Source organism: Oryzias melastigma, linkage group LG11, assembly GCF_002922805.2.
Source record: "Oryzias melastigma strain HK-1 linkage group LG11, ASM292280v2, whole genome shotgun sequence".
In the NCBI taxonomy this organism is placed as follows: Eukaryota; Metazoa; Chordata; class Actinopteri; order Beloniformes; family Adrianichthyidae; genus Oryzias; species Oryzias melastigma.
Window position 1 is genome coordinate 13,972,733 of NC_050522.1, and position 19,371 is coordinate 13,992,103.

The 19,371-nt window shown below is 38.2% G+C and overlaps 2 protein-coding genes across 4 annotated transcripts in view; both read left to right on the forward strand.

The window, feature by feature from the left end:
• LOC112162575 (probable C-mannosyltransferase DPY19L4) overlaps positions 1 to 6,713 on the forward strand; it is an 11,514-nt gene extending 4,801 nt beyond the window's left edge. For both annotated transcript variants that reach the window (XM_024298392.2, XM_024298399.2), the window contains exons 9-19: positions 1,228 to 1,359; positions 1,495 to 1,596; positions 1,980 to 2,053; positions 2,151 to 2,309; positions 2,727 to 2,846; positions 2,943 to 3,063; positions 3,146 to 3,202; positions 3,291 to 3,373; positions 3,449 to 3,581; positions 4,449 to 4,607; positions 4,760 to 6,713. In XM_024298392.2, coding sequence (XP_024154160.1) covers positions 1,228 to 1,359; positions 1,495 to 1,596; positions 1,980 to 2,053; positions 2,151 to 2,309; positions 2,727 to 2,846; positions 2,943 to 3,063; positions 3,146 to 3,202; positions 3,291 to 3,373; positions 3,449 to 3,581; positions 4,449 to 4,607; positions 4,760 to 4,924 — 1,305 coding nt within the window. In that variant the 3' untranslated portion in view covers positions 4,925 to 6,713. The remainder of the gene's footprint in view (positions 1 to 1,227; positions 1,360 to 1,494; positions 1,597 to 1,979; positions 2,054 to 2,150; positions 2,310 to 2,726; positions 2,847 to 2,942; positions 3,064 to 3,145; positions 3,203 to 3,290; positions 3,374 to 3,448; positions 3,582 to 4,448; positions 4,608 to 4,759) is intronic.
• A 668-nt stretch (positions 6,714 to 7,381) lies between these two features.
• ints8 (integrator complex subunit 8) lies at positions 7,382 to 18,028 on the forward strand. 2 transcript variants are annotated; one of them, XM_024298372.2, is made up of 28 exons: positions 7,382 to 7,484; positions 8,239 to 8,377; positions 8,661 to 8,835; positions 8,936 to 9,076; positions 9,353 to 9,424; positions 9,543 to 9,594; positions 9,701 to 9,880; positions 9,998 to 10,105; positions 10,179 to 10,331; positions 10,870 to 10,970; positions 11,946 to 12,087; positions 12,299 to 12,369; positions 12,446 to 12,621; positions 12,698 to 12,828; positions 12,904 to 13,014; positions 13,129 to 13,333; positions 13,609 to 13,730; positions 14,091 to 14,275; positions 14,362 to 14,395; positions 14,470 to 14,529; positions 15,332 to 15,393; positions 15,550 to 15,668; positions 16,494 to 16,597; positions 16,675 to 16,725; positions 16,803 to 16,876; positions 16,950 to 17,014; positions 17,093 to 17,136; positions 17,813 to 18,028. In XM_024298372.2, the coding sequence occupies exons 1-28, from the start codon at positions 7,383 to 7,385 to the stop codon at positions 17,927 to 17,929; spliced, it is 3,096 nt and encodes a 1,031-aa protein (XP_024154140.2). In that variant the 5' UTR covers position 7,382; the 3' UTR covers positions 17,930 to 18,028. The 2 variants fall into 2 exon arrangements, with proteins under 2 accessions (XP_024154140.2, XP_024154147.1); XM_024298379.2 differs by having other exon boundaries at positions 7,400 to 7,578.
• Positions 18,029 to 19,371: the final 1,343 nt, after the last annotated feature.

The following is a 19,371-nucleotide window of genomic DNA, read 5'->3' on the forward strand; positions in this document are numbered from 1 at the left end:
TTTTTGTTTTGTTTTCTAGCTGCCAGTGATGCATCCAATAATTAATTCATTTCAAATACATCAAGTGTTTGTGTTATAAATATTATCTTTCTACCCTTAATTATGATAGTGTTTATTGCTGGTTAAAAATGTCTGTTCTCAGTTTGTGGGATTGGTCATTCTTCATAAACATGTTTTATGTTTTTTTTCTTAATCTTTCCTGGTTGCAAAACCTAATTAAAGACACAAATGAGAGAATAGGCACAATTTAGTACCATTTTAAAGCTTTATTGTTGTTTTATGAATGTTGCATAAAATTCTAGAAAAGTTGTGTTGTGAATTATGAAATTAAGTGTTTTTTTTTTTTTCAAATTTTGCCTCTAGTCAGAAGACATTCATCTGCAAATACCTCACAAGATCTTTGTTTTCCTTTAACCTTTTTCTGATTTTCAAACTAAATTGAAACACTTGCAGTGATTTAATTTGAGAGATTAACAATAATAATAATAAAAATAATAGTGATTAAAAACCCCACAAAACCAAGATGAGATACTCTTCAAAGAAAGACATTTTGAAGAAACTTTTTCTACATATTTATAATTATTGTGATCTATCATAGCCTGTGTCAAAGTCTTATACAAGCCTTTTTTTTCAAAAATACTCTTTTTTTTAATTAATGGTGGAAAACATTGGGTTTATGACATGTGGGGACTCTATGGTTGGAACTAACTAAACTCCTGTGTGGATGTGGTTCAAACATTCATGAAAGTGGAATATCAAACTTCAGACAAAACTGAATTATATCATACAAAATGTAAAAATATCTACAAATTTTAATTCCAAAACTTCACTAAATTGAGTGATGCAGCAAAAAGAAGCAGACAATAAATGGTGATGCTGAGTAATTGCTCCTCAAAAGTCTAGAAAGACTGTAAGTTCATAGTAAATTCTGTAGTTTTTATACTAGAAATGTCACCTGGAGGACTGTACTGCTCTTTTAGGAGAGTTCTGGACATGGACTCAAAGCGTCCTCTGTAAACATCTGTTCAATCAATGTTTCTGATTTAAATATGTCAAATCTGCAGGCTTGGCACTCAGCAAACTTTCATTTAGCTTTGATTCAAGACCTTAATGTGTTACATAAGCGAGTGTTTTATCTCTAAATTGTCAGTAAATACATTGAAAAAATTCTTTACTTATTTTCACATTAACTGCATTAACCTGACCTCTACCTTTTGGGCTGGACAGATGGACGACATTCATAAAGTGTACCTCAGCTCCTTGCTCCTGGCCTACCTGTTCCAGTTTGAAAACACTAGCTTGCTCAGCTCGCCGCTGCTCAGCCTTCAGATTGGTTCAGTGCTCGCGAGGTACTTCCAGGTAGTCATTTTCTGCCCTTGAAGTCGGATTTATTTCAAATGAATCAAACTTTGACAGTACAAATTTGTATTTTGTTTATAATGTTCTGTATTTAGATATCAAATTAACTTCTGGAATGTGGATTTTCTGTTCCAGCAAAAGATGAAGATTGGTCCTCTGGTGGCAAGAGTGATGAAGCTCTTCCTGCATTTCCACCTGGTCTTCTCTACCAGCATCACCTATATTTATTTAGTCAAGGTAGACTTCCATGACAGTATTAATGATCATTTGAATTATTTGCCTGTCAAAAAGTTACTTTCCACTTTGGTAATAATGTCAGAGTATAGAACACATCAATTCTTTATTTTGTAACATTTCTTATTATCTTATTTGAGCAAACTCATCAAAAATTAAAACATTGTTAATTGTACTGTTGATATTAGTCGGATCTTAGCAGGATTTCTCTACTTTAGCTTAAAAAAAACAACATAAAAGGACTTTTTTTTCTTTTTATGGCAGCAAAACTCAGACATGGTGAAATATCAACAATAACACAACAATTAGTTGTTGGAAACACTGTAATATGTGTACCACAAATCCAAATATGACAGTTAAGGATTAAGAATGTATTTTTTTTTCAGAAGCTTATACCTGTAAGTGGGAATGATTTCATATTGAAGTTCCTTGAAGTCAAGTTTGGGCTCAACTCGACGACGTGAGTGTGATGTTTTCTTGTAAAATAGGTGTTGAACCATCAACATGTTAGCCCCTATAATCTGTTTTAACTCCAACTTGTCTTTTGTTTGTGTTAGTGACTTTATCACCAACTACCTTCTGTGCCAAAAGAGCCATCAAGCACCCAGTCAGGATTTATTTCTTCGACTGACTCAGGCCTCAGTTCTTCCTTTCTATCTCCTGGTGCTCGCCATCTGCCTGCTCTCCACCCTGGAGACCATTTACAGAAGACTCAGGTGAGAGGCTTGACACAACGGGAATGTGACACGCATTCGAAAATGAGCTAAATGAGGAAGCAATGCAAATCCATTTCACAAATTTTGCTCCAGGCTCAGTCATCACTGCAATTATTAATGATCAATTTTCACATGATTGGCTCTTCAGTAAATTAAAAGGGATGCCATTTATTGGTCACTACCAAATCCGAGTCCCTGATTGGTCAAACTCGCTCAACTTTTGTTCAGTGGCCACACGTAGTTACGGGTGAACTTGAGGTTTGAATGTGGATGCCCCAAACATAGATTTTTTTTAATTGAAAGTAGTAAATTGGTAATAGACTGAGGACTTTAGTAGAAAATCTTTTTTTAGGTAAAAGTTTTTCTGTCGATGTATGAAAATAATTTCAAAGAATACTAAAATGCTCATCCTCTTAGTGGTGAGCCGATGAAGACCAGCCACAGTCTCAAAGATGGACGGATTGGAGAGCAGCCTCCAGTCATCTATCACGTCTTTCACTCCCTGTTTTTTGGGAGTCTGGCTCTGCTATTTGATGGGTAATTTCATGAACTGTATCAAATTATTTAAAATAAACTCTTTGCTGATAGTTCGCATGCATGCTCTGACCTTTTCTGTCTTCTTTTGCATTGCAGGATGAAGTATTTATGGACGCCGTACGTCTGTATGTTCACTGCATTTGGAGTCTGTTCTCCGGACGTCTTCATGACCGTGTTTAAATGGCTCAAGCTGAAGTCCATGCATCCTGTAGTTCTGGTCTGTGGTTTTCTGTCACTGCTTTAGCTCAAAGTGATTTTTCAGTGGATTTATTTGTCTGTTTTTATTTGCTGCTCTTTAGGCTTTGATTCTGAGCACAGCTGTTCCCACCATCATCGGTTTCAGTTTGTGGAGAGAGGTGAGGCCCTCTGCTATGCACACACGTATTCAGTGTTGCCCTTCCAGCATAGACTCATATTTCGAGAAACTTCTCTCCTATGTTTCAGTATTACCCTCGTGTCTTAGCTGATTTGGGGGACCTGCACGAAGTCCATGACCCAGACACGCTGGAGCTGATGACCTGGATCAGGTCAGCTGTCGGTGTGCGCTCTCGACTGTTTTGTCTGTGTTGTGGTAGTAACCTCAGTTTCTTTGTGTTCTCCAGGTTGCACGCTCCGGCAGCAGCTGTGTTTGCGGGCAGCCCTCAGCTTTTAGGAACAATAAAGTTGTGTTCTGGATCAGCTGTTGCTAGTTTGCCTCTCTACACAGACTTCAACCTGTTGAAGAGGACTGAAGATGTGAGTGAGAAACGACATTCTTTCATAAAAACAACTGAGTAAAAATACTCTGAATTTGCTCTGACTTGTATGTTTGCATATAAAACATATTTTTAACTAATTAAAAAATTTTAGCTGTATTTATACTTGGAAGAAAATGACATTTTATTTTTAGTTTTTGCTCCTGGACATAACAAAAGTGTGTAAACCTTTTAAAAGACAGTGTAAAGATGTGGTTTAGAAGTGATTTTTTTTTTCCCTTTTGGTAGTGATAATTTTTGGATGGGGTGGGTGAGTGTTCCAAATCATTTCTAGAATCTGTCCAAACTAAACTGAAAACAGTAAACTTAAATAAGGTAACTAACTTTAAGGCACACCGTGATGAGCAAAAACTTATTTCTCATGAAACTCATCATTTTTCTTTACTTTGACCTTCACAGTTTTTCACAAAACCATTAAGAAAGACATTTAAAAAGTTTAATTTTTATTCTGATGATTAATAAAAACACGCTGGGTAGGTATCTTCCTGATTCACAAAGCTTTCATAGCCATGTTTAGTTGGAATCATTTGAGTTTATGCTTTTGTGTAAGAAGTCTACCCCGTCTTTGTAGAGTTTATTTTTGTGTGGAAATTCTCCATTTCATGTAAAATGTAAGCTCCCTAACACATGGCCTTAAACTCTACTCTAAAATACTTCGAACAGTTTAGCCAATTTAGAGACTGCAGATTACTTTTTCTACAACCTACAATTCAAATCCTTTAAAACCTTCAAAATAATAATTTGTGTTGCCACAATTTTGGTTAAAATGTTTTTATTTCTACAAAAATGGTGACCCAGCTAGGTGTATCTATTATTTTTAATGTTATTTTATTTCTCTTGTTTATAGACTTACCAGGTGTATGCGATGAGATCAGCCGAGGATGTGTATAAACTTTTGACTGCTCAGAAAACCAACTATGTGATCATTGAAGAGTCCATCTGTACAGAGTTAACGCGCAACAAGGGCTGCAGAGTCAAGGACCTGCTGGATATCGCTAATGGACATGTAGGTCACAACATTCTATTTAAGAAATGAACATGTAAATATGTATGCAGTTTTAGTGTTTACATAAATGAGAAAATATTAGAAAAATTCCAACTTGCAGTTAGTTTCTGCCAAAGGTTTTCTCACAGTATGAATGTTTTGATCCTTCTCAGGTCATCTTCGACCAAGAGGAGATGTACTCTGTCTCTAAGCACGGACGATTCTGCCACGAGATCAAGATGAACTACTCGCCCTACACTAACTACTTCACTCGGGTTTTCTGGAACCACTCGTACCACGTCTACAAAGTGAACTCTGTCATCTCATTCCAGTACTGACAGCAGCTCACTCGGCCTGGCTGTCTTATGGCTGACGTGCGTCCTGAAGCTGCACTTTCCAACCAGCAGGGTGCAGCAGCCTGCCATTAGCGTTCATAAATGGAAGGCTTGAATATCAAATATGCCACATTAATCACAGTACTGTAGTTAGATAAACACATTTAAAGCCGCCTGTGTTTATCACTACTCTTCCTTTTAAGGTCAAAAACTTAGTGAATATTTGTTGTAATGGTATGTGCTTTTGGTGGCAAATTTCCTGACATCTCACAGCAATTGCGTTCGGGTAAAATGCACATTTAGTAAATTACACAAACTGCTATGTAGCTCCTTCGCCTCTTATAGTGCGGAGAAAAATGCTATGCTAATTTAGTGTTAAGTCAAGGAGGTCTTTGGAGCTGTTTTGTAGGATATATTTAGATTTTTTTTAATTCTCAGGTGATGTGAAGCTACAACGTGAGTGGAACACATCTCTGAAACTCTCTGTGAAGCCTTAAAAAAAGCCAATGGAGGCCTGAGGTGGACCTTAAGGTCTGCCAGTTTCCATGCTTCTGTTGTGCATGCTCCTCTAATTTTTAATCTAAATGGTTCCAGTATTTCATTTCAATCAGTTATTTTTTATTTAGTCATACCAGCTGTTTAAAAGCCACCTTCATCAGCTTCTTGCGTGCCTTTTTGTTAGTTTTACAACAATGGCTGGTTTTGATGTGTCGCCTGTCTACATAACATTTTATCACTATAATAGATTATTTTCATTTTAATTTCTCAGGTTTGGTCATGGTGCAATAAAAGTATTAACTTTGGAGAACCAAATTTTACAAGTTTTACAGAGAAAAAATACAACGAACAGGATTGGGTGTCTTTTGTAAAGATATTATAAGAGTGTTGCAGGTTTTACTCATTTTTGTCATTTGATTCCGGACACGATTCTCATACAGTGCATGTGTCATGTTCTTTCAAAGGTTGCTTCCTTTGAAAAATGTTTGGATTTTCCTTTTTAAATGATCTGCCAAAAGTAGGGAGATTCATTAGATATTCTATGCTAAAGCAATGCATGGTTGATCATTTTAACAGGGTGGGTGGGGAATGTTTTGGTAGTTTTTAAATGTTTGTCAGCGAGTGGAATCCCAACTCTAACAGTAATGGTTTCTGCTGGCTTTTGTCCATCAGCTGTCGTCGCTGCTGCTCTCTGTTTGCCTTATAGTCATGTGAAGAAATTAGGACACCTCAATCTTAATTTTTTTTTTTTTCATATATCATCTTATTATGAAAAGTGTGTAAAACAGGAAGTGATTTTGATTTGACAAAAAAAAAAAAAAACTAAAACATTATGATTATTTTACTCATTGAAAAAAAAATCATTTAATGTAAGTCAAAGGTTGACCCTCCTGCCTCCTATTAGCTATTTTTACTCCTTTGGATGAAATTACGTTTATTGAGACACTTGTGCAACATCTACCAGTCCCTTAAATGTGTCGGAAGTGTCTAAATTTAAACATAAGCTGAAATTATGTTCTTTTGAAATGATTAAAGTTTTAAATAGGCTTGAAATGTTTTCAATATCAAGTTATATCACTTTGGTGTCCTAATTTTTCACCTGACTGTATGTTTAATGGTTGCTGCTCCTGTGTCTTTGTGGATTTTTTTTTTCTCTTGTGAAGATGATTTTCTGCTCACTACTGCTGTCTTCAGTGTTTGACGACACAACATCTGGGGTGCTGTCATGTGAATTTACAACTGTTACCTTTTTTCCCCTCCCAGAATAGAAATGAATCAAAAGCTTATTAAAACACTGAGGTTCTTGTGGTTTGTGCCAGAATTCCATTTAACCCCCAGCCCCACTGTGGTCATATTATCTTCCATTACACAAATCCTTCACAAATTTCTTACCTAAAATAACATAAAGCTTCTAATATAGAAACATATTTATTTATTGAATGTTAATTGACTGTCAAATATATTAACAGAAAAGGTGCAAACATGCTTAATTATCTTGCACTTTTTAATAGACTAAATCAATGTTCTATTTCTCATATAAACCTAAAACTAGTCTATTAAAGGGTAATGATAAAAAAGCTATGGTTTGACAAGTGTGTAATGGTAGGTTTACAATTACAGAAAAATTATGGTTAAATGTACACTTTTTTCTGTCCATGTTCCCTTCGCAACGTAATGAAAACGCCATCAAAATTTAATTTTTTTCTAAATTATATATATATATATATATATATATATATATATATATATATATATATATATTAAGTGAAGTATCTCTTCTTGATCTTTTCAGTGGCTGAAACTAACATTTTAACATATTTCTTTTTTTAAAATTGAAAATTACAGAATATGGCCTAATATACAACCAAGAATATCTAATAATTGCTCATTTTCAATAGCTGTTTTTTAAGATAACCAGGAACCATAGACTGTATAAGAATATGCCAGGAACAAAAAAAAGAAAATGCCACAAGTATGCGCAAATGTTGCGCAGTACGTGTCCCCTAGGGTGACGGACCGGAACCGGAAGTGTACAGGAGCGATGGCGAAGCGACTAGTGTATTATGTGAGAACTCTGGAGTGTGATTGCTTAATTTAAGATTTTAGAGTGAATTCAGGTGCAATTTTTAATCTGCTTTTTAAAAGTTTTTCCTTTTAAGGTAAGACGGTCTGGTGCTGCGCCTGAAGGCGTTTGGTTGTTCGCTAAAACATTAGCTGAAATGTAGCTAACAGCACAACAAAACAATCAAAGGTGCATTTGATTTATGCACGAGGACAAACTAAATGTCTCGGGATTCGCTATTTTACAGCATTATTGCACATTGTGGAAGTCACCACCCGCTTGAAACGCCACAGATGAAAAAAAAAAGTTTGTTGACCACTGCTGCAGTTAATCAAATACATTAAAACCCTTGTGCTATCTTATGGGGTCAAGCCTTACTTTGACGTGTCATCCATCCCTTGACAAATATGGATGAAGGTGGACAAGATTTCATGTCTGCCACCAGTGAAAATTAAAAAAAATCCTTGGGGAAAAAAAGTCCAGTGCACTGTCTTGTGGGATCCAGATGACCATTCACATTTTATGTAGATTTTATTCAGTATGTTATGTATATTAATATACACACATAATTTATGATTAGATATAAAATGCTAACATTAGCTACTGCAGTTGTCCTAATGTAATTACAAAACAAAAACTTCAATATAAAGACTAAGTTGAGAACCAAGACTTCTATGGGTAACACAAGAGGACTTGTATAAGCTGAATGGTTTTGCATGAGTCGCAACTATCTTTTTTAATTTTTTTTTAACTTTAGGGAAGGATGAGTGCAGAAGCAGCAGACCGGGTGGCTGCTGTGATCAGCAGCCGGCCCAGCACGCCTCTTCAGATCTCCTGGTTTGAGTTCCTCCTGGACAACAGCTTGCTGGAAAAGCATCTACAGAAACCCAACGCCGGTCAGCATCCTGATGTGTTTTATGATCACTATCATTCTTGCTTGTTTTCCGAAATACACTGCTTTGGCATGTTCTCATTGGCCAGATACCTGACCCAGCCATGAGCATGGCATGCAGATGCACTAGGCCTTGAGAACCATAACTCTTCCACACCAATTTAAAGGATGTTAAATGTGATAAACTAGATGATCTTTTCTCATTTGCGTTCTCATTTACTTTTCTGTTAATAAAGTGCAACTAGTTTGGATTGTGGTTCTTGAGATGTTGTGTTTCTTTTTAACAGACCCTTCACCGGTGCAGCTCATCATTCAGTTCTTGGAGCAGGCATCCAAGCAGTCAGTAAATGAGCAGAATCAGGTGCAGGCCCCAGCAGACAACCGCAGGAACCGAACTCTAAAGCTGCTGGCGCTCAAAGTAGCTGCACACATGAAATGGGATCTGGACGTCCTTGAGAAAGGGTGAGTTGTTTACATGACACCATCAGAGACTAAATTATCTTGAATGTTAATTTAAAAGAATGTGACAAATAAGCTGAGCTCTCTTTTCACTTCCCGTCAGGTTGACCATCCCGGTGTTGAACATGTTGTTGAACGAGCTGCTGTGTGTGAGCAAAGTGCCGCCTGGGGTAAAGCATGTGGACCTGGACCTCTCCACCCTGCCACCCACCACTGCCATGGCTGTTATCATCTACAACCGCTGGTGAGAGCTAGCTAACTGCCCGAGAGCCAGAATCTCTACTGAGATGGTAACATCAGCAAGGATTCTGTCATAAGGCAGACATGTACAGAAAAGTTACAAAAGATTTGCTATTTGAAACTCGATGATAAACTGTGGATACACAAAAAGGATAAGATATAATCTCCAAGACATTTTGAAAAGAACCTGACCAATGAAAGGCATTGAGAGAATTTTAAGTATTAAATCATGCCTTGTTGAACACATTTTAACAAAATCTTTTTCCTGCGTTTGTTAAAGGGCCGTCAGAACTATTGTGCTGAGCAGCTTTCCAGAGAAGCAGACAAAACCAGGACCTCACCAGATGAACATGTAATCCTCAGATTTTATTCACTTCTGTCAAAGTTGTTTGAATGACAGAGAATCCTGCAGATTTTTACACAAATCCTCTGATCATGAACCAAACGAGTTGCATTCTCATCTGATCCAGGTTAAGCATCGTCCAGCAGGAGAAAGAAATGACTGATAATATTCTTACTGTGGTAGGTGGTCCTTACTGCTACCTATACTTTCATTGAAATCCTTATTAATAGTCTTATATAGGTTTCATAATGGATGACTGTGATGAAGCGGATGTTTTCCTTTCAGCTCAAGGAGCAGGCAGCTGACTCCATCAGCGTCTTGGAAGGAGCGCTGCATCTCAAAAGAGACTTTTATGTTCACACCCTGAGGACTCTAGAGTTGCTGGGCGCAGATGCTGCTGCTAACGGAGAAACCGAGTCCTCCACTGCAGGACTTTGCATCAGCGCAGATGAGCTGCACTGTCAGGTAAACGGCCGAGCAAATGTCTTCCACAGAATCTTAAATAGTTCTTAACACTGTTTAATCCTGTTTGGTGGCTTGTGTTTTTTTCCCTTCCTCTTTTCTCACCCATTTTTGTCTCAGGTTCACTATGATTTAGGAGGTATTTTCTTCCATCAAAGCTGCACAGACCAGTCAGCCTATGAAAAAGCTCGTGATCATTTCAGACAAACAAAGGAGATTTTGAAGAAGGTAAAAGCCCCATTCACCTGTTTTTACTTCACCATTTGTGCATCTACAGTTGCATTTTTTTTATGTTTTCCAGTTGAGTGTGCCTGTCCATGTCCACCTGGATGAGAAGCGCCTGGCAGGTTATTGGAACGCTTGTAGAGCTTTGACCGGAGACTGCGACCCGGCTGATCCGCACACAACGCCTTATGATCAGATCAACAGCCTGATCCGAGCGCACAACCATCAGGTCTGAGAAGACTACATTTTTCCTCGTCACTTCAAACAGGAAACTTCATCAAAGCTTTAACAAACAAAGGATTGTTGAAGTTTATTTAACTTTTGTATTTTTTTTCAAACAAAATTACAGTAATTTGATAAACAATGCATAGTAAGTTTATGCTAATTATTATTCAAAAGAATATCTTTTTTTGTTTTTGTCTGCAGTTCTGCTTAAAAAAATTGAATTTTTTATTTATTTAAAAGCTGATTAACTTAAAAAATATATGTAGTAGGGCTTAAGAATATTTATTGGAACAGGGATGTTAAATGTCCTAGTTTGAGATTTGAAAAAAAATGTATATATAACATACATCAGTTTTGACAAATAAGCTAAAAAAATCTTGAAGTTTGTCTGTAGAATACTTGCAGTATTTAAAGCACACTCGTACTTGAAGAAGTTGTGATTTGGTCAGCAGAATTCAATAAAAAATGAACAAATTGTTTTTTTTCAATTGCATGTCTTCAGCCAACCAGACTTAAACAGTTAATTATGTTTTATTTTGTAGGCTGTCATTGAAGCCTTCATCAAAGACAACACATCCCACAGTCTGCCCAACCACTTCAGACGCTCTGTTCTCAGGGAGTTTTTGTACAAAGTCCAACAAGGGTGAGAACACAACCTAAGTTTAGTCCAGGGCTGGCTAATCCCGGGCTCACACTGCAACTTGTCCGCCCTCTGTAGTTCGACCTCTCCGTATCCGTTTTGTTGGCTTCAAATTTTTGCCGAGAAATGTGTTTGCTGAGCTGGAGCCCTTTTTGTGAAGTTGGGGCTGTTAACAACTTAAACCAGAAATCATCCAAGCGAGTGTAAAGTGCATCCGGTACGTTTTTCAAAATAAAGCCTATTTTCAGCTGTACTCGCTGTTTTCACTGTGTTATAAACATTACGTCACCATGACAACCAACCTCGGTCTCCCCTACTCGTTACACAATACGTGTAACACAGTCACATATGTAAATTTAAGCCTATATAAGACGAAAGTATTAGTACAAGTTCTATGCTGACCCAATATAGGAAGACGAGTCACGCAGAAAAAGAAGTATTGTGAATACAATTCAAAATCAAGGTGAAATAGTGGTTTGTTTACTAGTACTTCCTATATTAATGGTGAGTTATTGTGTGAACTTACATAAGTTCGGAGTCTCACGAGGTCGGCAGGAGAGCCTGTGACTGCAGCAGGACCTCAGCCATCCGTAGACAATGTGAGTCCTCTGCTGTAGCTAGACCGCTCTGGCATCCGCACCGGAGGCGGATCGGCTGCAGTGTGAGCACAGGGTAACCGTGGTCCTCAAGAGCCACATCTCTGCCTGTTTTCCAGCTCTATCTGGACTGATTGATGATGACTACCTAAATTCTGTGTTCTGTCAGTCAGGGTGTGGAATAGCCTGAGTCAGTTTACAAAGATCTTACTGGGCAGGGAGAACTGGAATACAGGCAGGGTGGGCTAGCCCTGGTTTAGCCCATTCAGAAGACTATTTATACTTTTAAGATGCCATAAGTTTTTTTCTTTGTAACTCATAACAGTATTTTCAAATCTTTTATACACTTTGAGTGTTTTCCCATTTTATATCCTGATGACAGAGAATCCGGCCTGGGAGAGTTCTGTCACAAGCTTTGTATCTGCAACGCCATCAGAGACGCTCTGGAAGGAGAAGTCCTCAGTGTGCGCTTCCAGCAGCTTCTCCTCAAGCCCAGTAGAAAAATGGTGGATTTCATTTTAGAGGTATTGAAACTCAGATCTTTATTAGGTTTTTTTTTTTTTCCATGCAATCAGCACTTCACGTTAAAAGGTCGCATAGAAAAAGATACGAGTTTGAGAAACCTGGACTAAATTCAGATCAGACTTGACTTTAGTTCTAGTAGTAATGTAGTGTTGGCTCTGGAGGTCATTAGGTCTGACTTTAGTTTTTGAGTCTGATGCTTTTGTCCTGCAGGTGTGTACGCGCTCTCTGGAAAAAGAGGGTCTATCAGAAATGTCCAGAAGAAACATGGCTGGTTTCTTGAAGTGAGTAACGCCAGACTCGCATAAGTCAAACACATGTCTCCCCAGAGGTGTGATGATTGTCTCTTCTGTGCTGCAGGACTCTGTGTGAAGGCCTGGAGGACCTGTCTCTGGTGTTCGTGGTGTCCTCTCATCAGCTGTTCCTGGAGCTGCTGAAGGATGAGGAGAGGAAGGTCCTGGTGGAGCGGGTGAGGAAGAGGTCCGCCACCATCAGCCTCAGTGCCAAACCTTTGCCTTCGTTTTATGACATTCCAGGTAAAGAGTTTGATGATTTCTATAAGGGAAAAAAAATACCGAAGTTTTTGTTCTAACAGAATTACTTGGCTCCCAGCTTCAGCCAGTGTGAACATCGGACAGCTGGAGCAGCAGTTGATCCTTTCACTGGATCCTCGCAGGATCAGACAGATCCTCATTGAACTCCATGGCATGGCCGAAAGACCCTTCTGGAGAGTCAACAGCAAGGTCTGGTGAAGCCGTCATGTCTTCTTCTCACACAGCAGTAATTCAGTTACTCATTCTGTGGGTGGTTTTGTGCAGTGGGAGGTTCCTCCAGACTACATTAGCGTGATTCTTGGCATTAAGGACAACCTGACCAAAGACCTGGTGTACATCCTCATGGCTAAAGGCCTTCACTGCATTTCAATAAAGGTTTGTTCACTCTTTTATGGTTCAGGTAATGTTTCTGGAATGCAGAAATATATAGTCTTTTCCTTAGAAAATTGCTTTAAATCACTCGATTATTTGTTTTTTTCATTGCGGCAGGACTTTGTCCACGCTCGGCAGCTGTTTTCTGCCTGCCTGGAGCTCGTCACAGAGTTTTCTCCTAAGCTCAGGCAGGTGATGCTCAACGAGATCCTGCTGCTGGAAGTCCGGGCTCACGAGAGTTTGGCTGCTGAGGGGAGCAAGGAGCGCCCTCCCCCTGACCTGGTCAGCAGGGTCCGAGGATACCTGGAGATGAGGATTCATGGTATGCTGTTGTCATTAAATCCTACACATTGTCACATTGTGAGAAATCTGTACAAGACATGGACCTGGTTGATGTTTGTGGTTTTGAATGAGTTCATTTGTCTGACACATAATGTTTGTAATTAGAGTGTTTAGAATCTACTTTTGGAGGTATCACATCATTGATTATCATCCAAAGCTTTAAAAACATAAATATTCCTAAAATTATTTATGCCCATATGGAGTTGTCGGCTCACTTAAAACCAACTTGGGTTTATTTATTAAATTTTTTTGCAGATCTGCCCCTGCGTCAGGTGGTGGGGGAGGAGTGTGTGGCTTTCATGCTCAACTGGAGGGAGAACGACTACCTGACGCTGCAGGTTCCTCCATCTTTGGTCATGAACAACCCCTACATTAAGGTAATCTTTCTGTTTATGATCGTTTTAATGGTGAATGCATTGCTTCAGTCTGTAAAGTGTGTTTTAACTTTTTCTGCTATAAAAAAAGCTTGAAATGTTTTTTATGTCTCAGTGTTAGTCATATACTAAACAAATAATAAATTGGCTTTAAATCTAATGTTGGGTGTTATTTTGAAAACCCAACATACAGTTTTGTTAATCCTGGATGCTTTGTAAAAATTCCAGTCAGCTTTCAATAAAATAATTTTAGTTTTTTTTTTGCTGACTGAAGATTATTCACTCCCAACATAATTTAGTGGTGACTTCATTTTACATTTCTGCAGGTGTAAACTAGTCTTCTGTCCTTTCATCCTTTCACAGGTTGGCCAGCTCCTGGCATCCACGTGTAAGGAGCTCCCGGGTCCCAAAGAGAGCCGCCGTACAGCCAAGGAGCTGTGGGACGTGGTGGTTCAGATCTGCAGCGTCTCCGTTCAGCACAAGAGGAACAATGATGGCCGTGTTGGCCTCATCAAACAGAGGGAGTCCTCTTTGGGCATCATGCACAGGTGTGTCCCTGCAGATCTACCAACACCTGCGAGGTTTGTATTAAACAAAGCTTTAAGAGGCTTAATCTGGTGTTTCATCTTTTTAGGAGCAAATTCATCACATTCATCAAGAAGCTTCGAGTAAGTGACCACCACTATCAGTGAGGAAAGCTCAGATCCTACTTATGTAACAAACGTCATCTTTTTTTTCCCAGGAGCCACTGGTGCTAACTACACTAATCTCCCTGTTTGTCAGACTCCACAGTATAGTCCGGGTATGTTTTTCATTTAATTTTTTTTTTAAAGATCAAAGGTATGGAGAAGAGCTGTGAAAAGTAGTTATGTAAATCAGTAGAGTTAAAAAAGAGATTTTAAATTAAACCCAAAGTTAGAAAGATAAGCAAAGAGTTGTCAATTTGTTTGATATGAATCTCCAAACAGGTAGATTTTAGTCTTAATTACCTAAATTGATTATTGTAAAAGTATAATTTTATGAGACATTCCAATGTAGCAAACAGGTTAGACCTCAGTTATAATAAATCAAAAAAATATATATTTTAAACTGTGGGCGGTGGTAGAGTGTCATAATGACCCCATGGTAAGCATTTAAAGTCTCTATGTTCAGTCATACAGTGTTTAAGCAAATAAAGTTAAATTCTAGATTTATTAAGATGTTTGAACCAAAAAGTAAAATAAACCTCATATCAGGGCAGGCTGATAGTTTTGACGGATTTTGCTTTAAAGAAAGAGGGATCAGAAAGTCTATTACTAAAAATGCTTTATACAATTTGATTTTTGGAATTGATTTTTTTTTTCAAGTAACTAAACTTAAAAAAGCAATAAAAGTTTGAACTGTGAGGGGCCAAACTGTAATGTTCTTTCAACCACTGTTTGACTATTTAACCCTCATAAATCCTGATAAATCCATGTTTGAAAGAAAGGCAATAACTAAAAATAAAATAAATAATAAATAAATCTCTGAAATTGCAGATATTTTTTCTTAATTTTTTGGGTTTTTTTGCCTAAAAAAAAACGGTGTTTTGCTATCTTGAGATGGACTAAATGTTTTGTCCTCAGGACGACATTGTGAATGAAGTGACAGCAGAGCACCTCTCCATCTGGCCGTCCACTCTACCTAAGTAAGAAATCTTTTTTTACCGTTACACCCCCTGTTTGAGAAGAGACGTCAAAACCACCATTACCCTCCTCCACCATCAGCATGGGCATTTAAGCTGCTTTAAGCGGCTGATTATTGTAGTTTTATGATTTATTTTTATTTCTGTTCATGTTTGCAGCATTCAGGCTGTAGATGTGGAGGCTGTGGCTGTAACCGTCAAAGAGCTGGTGTCCTACGCTTTAATGCTGAACCCCAACAACCAGTCATGGCTCATCACACAGGCTGACATCTACTTTGGTACAAATGACTTTACTTTTTATCCTTTGTAATCCTCAGTATCAGGTATCCAAGTTTGTGTGGCTTCTAGGGCTGCCACAATTAGTCATTACTTTATATAATATGGAGTCGGAGTGTTGTAAAGTTGAAAGCTATAATGAATGGTATTCTGCTAGCTTTTTGGACTATTTTGGCATTTATTAAGGTTTTTTAGGCTAATTTGGAGTTTAGCTAAGATCTCCGTTGCATGCTAGCTATTTTGGCTAATATAGGATTTTTAAAAAAAAGTTTTTTTAGGCTAATTTGGAGTTTAGCTAATATTTCAGCTGCATGCTAGCTATTTTGGCTAATTTGGGATTTTTTTGTTTGTTTTAGCTAATTTGGAGTTTAGCTAATATTTCAGCTGCATGCTAACTATTTTGGCTAATTTAAGATTTTTTTTTAGATTTTTAGGCTAATTTGGAGTTTAGCTAATATTTCAGCTACATGGCTAACTGTTAGCTGCTAACTGTTTTGGCTAACAGGATTTTTTTTTTTTGGCATTTAACTAATATTTTAGCTAGCTATCAGTTTCAGCATCTTCAGCTATCAACACTACCGTTATTAGCAGCCAAATTCAGCTTACATCATTCACACTAGCATTATTGCAGGTAATGCTATATATCTAGTTTTCAGTTAGTTTAAAGCTAATGATGGTTAAGATGTGTGCTTTACATCCAGTTTGCGTATGACCCGATTAGTCGACTAATTTGAAAAAATAACCGGTGATTAGTTGACTTTTAAAATAATCATTTGTGGCAGCACTAGTGGCTTCAAGATGTTGAAAAACTTTTTGTCTTTTTGAAGTGACCAGTCAGTACTCTGCTGCACTGAACTTTTACCTACAAGCTGGAGCTGTGTGTTCCGACTTCTTCACTAAACCTGTCCCTCCTGATGCCTACACAGACCAGGTAATTCTCACCTGTGCTTTACGCTTTATGGACAAACAAAAGCAAAAAGCACTAAAAAAATGTTTTGCTGCTTGCAGGTTCTGAAGAGAATGATCAAGTGTTGTTCAATGATGAACTGCCACACACAGGTCAGAGTTCAAACCAGTTTAAAAATGAACTACAGCTCAATTTAGCCTAATGGGCCGTATGTGTTTTTTCTTTACAGGTTGCAGTTTTGTGCCAGTTTCTGAGAGAAGTCGATTACATGACAGCTTTTAAAGCTCTCCAGGAGCAGAACAGGTAAGATCCAAAAGAATCCTCGTGAAGTACCACCAGAACCAGCCCCTAATTCAGCTTTGTTACATTTCCACAGCCACGATGCCATGGACTCATTCTACGACTACATCTGGGATGTCACAATTCTGGAGTACCTCACTCGTATCCTGTCAGAATCTCATATGTTATTTGTCTTAATTCCGATCCTTTGAATGAATTGAGTCTTGACCATGTGCTCAGATATTCACCACAAACGGGGCGAAACGGAGAAGCGACAAATAGCCGTAAGTCTGTTTAGAACAGCAAAAATATCGAGCAATAAATCAAAATACTATTTTTTGCTGTTTCTACACTATTTCATCTATTAAATGAGCCCAGCTGAGAGTAAATTGACTTTTAACACAGCTTTGCAAACACCTTGATGTTCGTCTCCTTGTCCTTTATGGAGTATTTGAACTCAAATCTGACACACATTCATGACTTTTGGGTCACGTATGATAAATATGATATAGGGCTTATAACAAATGCTTAAAATGATTATTTTTCCAAGCATTTTAGTTCCCTTTTTATAACTTTATCAACTGCAAGGCGAAGAAGAAGTTCTCATTTTTCAGTTTACCTGAAAGATCAGGGAGTTCTGGGATCTGAACACTTTTCAATCTTGTTTGCCTATTTTCTTTTTTCAAATTAGAGCTGAAACTTACAAAAAATATTAAAATTATGCCAACTAGGGCTTTTGGAGTTCGGACCTGCAGTTCAAAGTTGCAGCAGTTCAAGTTGGACACATGATGTCATCCCGTAAATCACCTTTTTTTGGATGTTTTTGTGTAGGTATGTTAGATAGTTTGCGTGCATAGCTTTAAAGGATGAAGGAGAGGGGGCGCCGAGCACAAGATCTCACAATCTTCGCGTGTCTTTGGCCACACCCCCATGCTAACCACGATGTTTCCAACCTCTCAGATCAAAGCAATCGGGCAGACAGAGCTCAACACCAGCAACCCAGAGGAAGTGCTGCAGCTGGCTGCACAGAAGAGGAAGAAGAGATTCCTGCAGGCAATGCTCAAACTCTACTGCTGATGCAGAAGAGCTGCCGTTTCACCGCAGGAGGAGAGGGATGTGTTTTGTAGAAGAAAAAGGCTGTTTGATTTGTCAATAAATGTTTTTGTATTTACCTAACAGTGGAAAATAGTTATTTTTCTGCACAACACTCTGATGGTAATACAGTGTTAAACTGTAAGCTAAAACCAAGAAAGTAGAACAGTTAATGCATCACCAGAAACAGATCTATTTGATGTTATCTACAGACATGAGGGCTTTATTTTTACCAAACAATACATCTTAGACCTTTAAACACCTTTTATCTTCAGAAAATTTGAGTTTTGAAGTCAAAAACAGGTTTAAAGTAAGTTTTATTATAATATGGTCTACATGAACATCTTTTAATCTTAATTTTTTCTTGTCCAGGCCTGTCTTGATTTGATTTTGGGCCTGACTGAGCTCTCACCTGCGAACACCAACCCCATACCGGTTCTGTGCCAAGATATGTATCCTCAGTCATAATCTGTATCCCTTGTTGAGGCATGATTTCTGGCATCATTGATTTGTTTCAAAGCACTCTCATATTTCGTCCCAAAAGTGTAAAAAGAAGGTGGATGTTAATTCATTTAGTCACAATCCATGTTATTCCAACATTTTCTGTGTAGTTCCCATACACATGCAAAAAGGCAATAGCTCCTAAATTCTTAAATGAAGGATTTAGGAAGAACCAATAGGAGAACCAGATTTTTTAAGGGTGATCTTCTAGTATGACCGAGCCATGACAAACACAAAAAATCCTGGGACATCTATTGTAAGTAGAACCTGTGGGTTAAGAACACAACCAATGAGTTAAGAGAAAGCATTCAGACAAAACCCAAATTACCAGAGTCAGTGACATATGCATACACACATAAGGGGATGAGACTGAGAACAGAGACGACGCTTCAGTCACAACTGCTCTTATGAGTGGATACATGCAAACGACACGTATCTACGGAGCAGCATGAAGGCGAAAATGTTCATACATGTTATTTTGACAACACTTTGCAGGCAACAGGTCATAGCGAATACTGAACGCGTAAGGGTAAGTAAAGGTGAAGTTAGTACTCATACCTCACTAACAACTGGAGTGCTACACAAAGGCCACGGTACAACAGCATCACCCACATCATAAGTGTGTTTAACACATTACAAATACTTCATGATACATTTACCAAATCCGCGACAATTGTACGTCTCGTTTTCATTCTCGTGTCTCGTGTCCATTGAGGTGGTCTCGAGCTTCAAGGAAACCACAAAGCACACCTGCGCTCTCTCTAAGACGCAGCTCCTCCTCTCTACAACCCTCTACGGACAACCCAAAAACCCACAACGCCCACACTGGTGCATTTGAGTAAGCACAAGATACATCTACAGAAAGGAAAGAGTCCAGTCCATCTCAAAACAACCCTCAGCATTACCAAAACAGACTTTAAGACAGT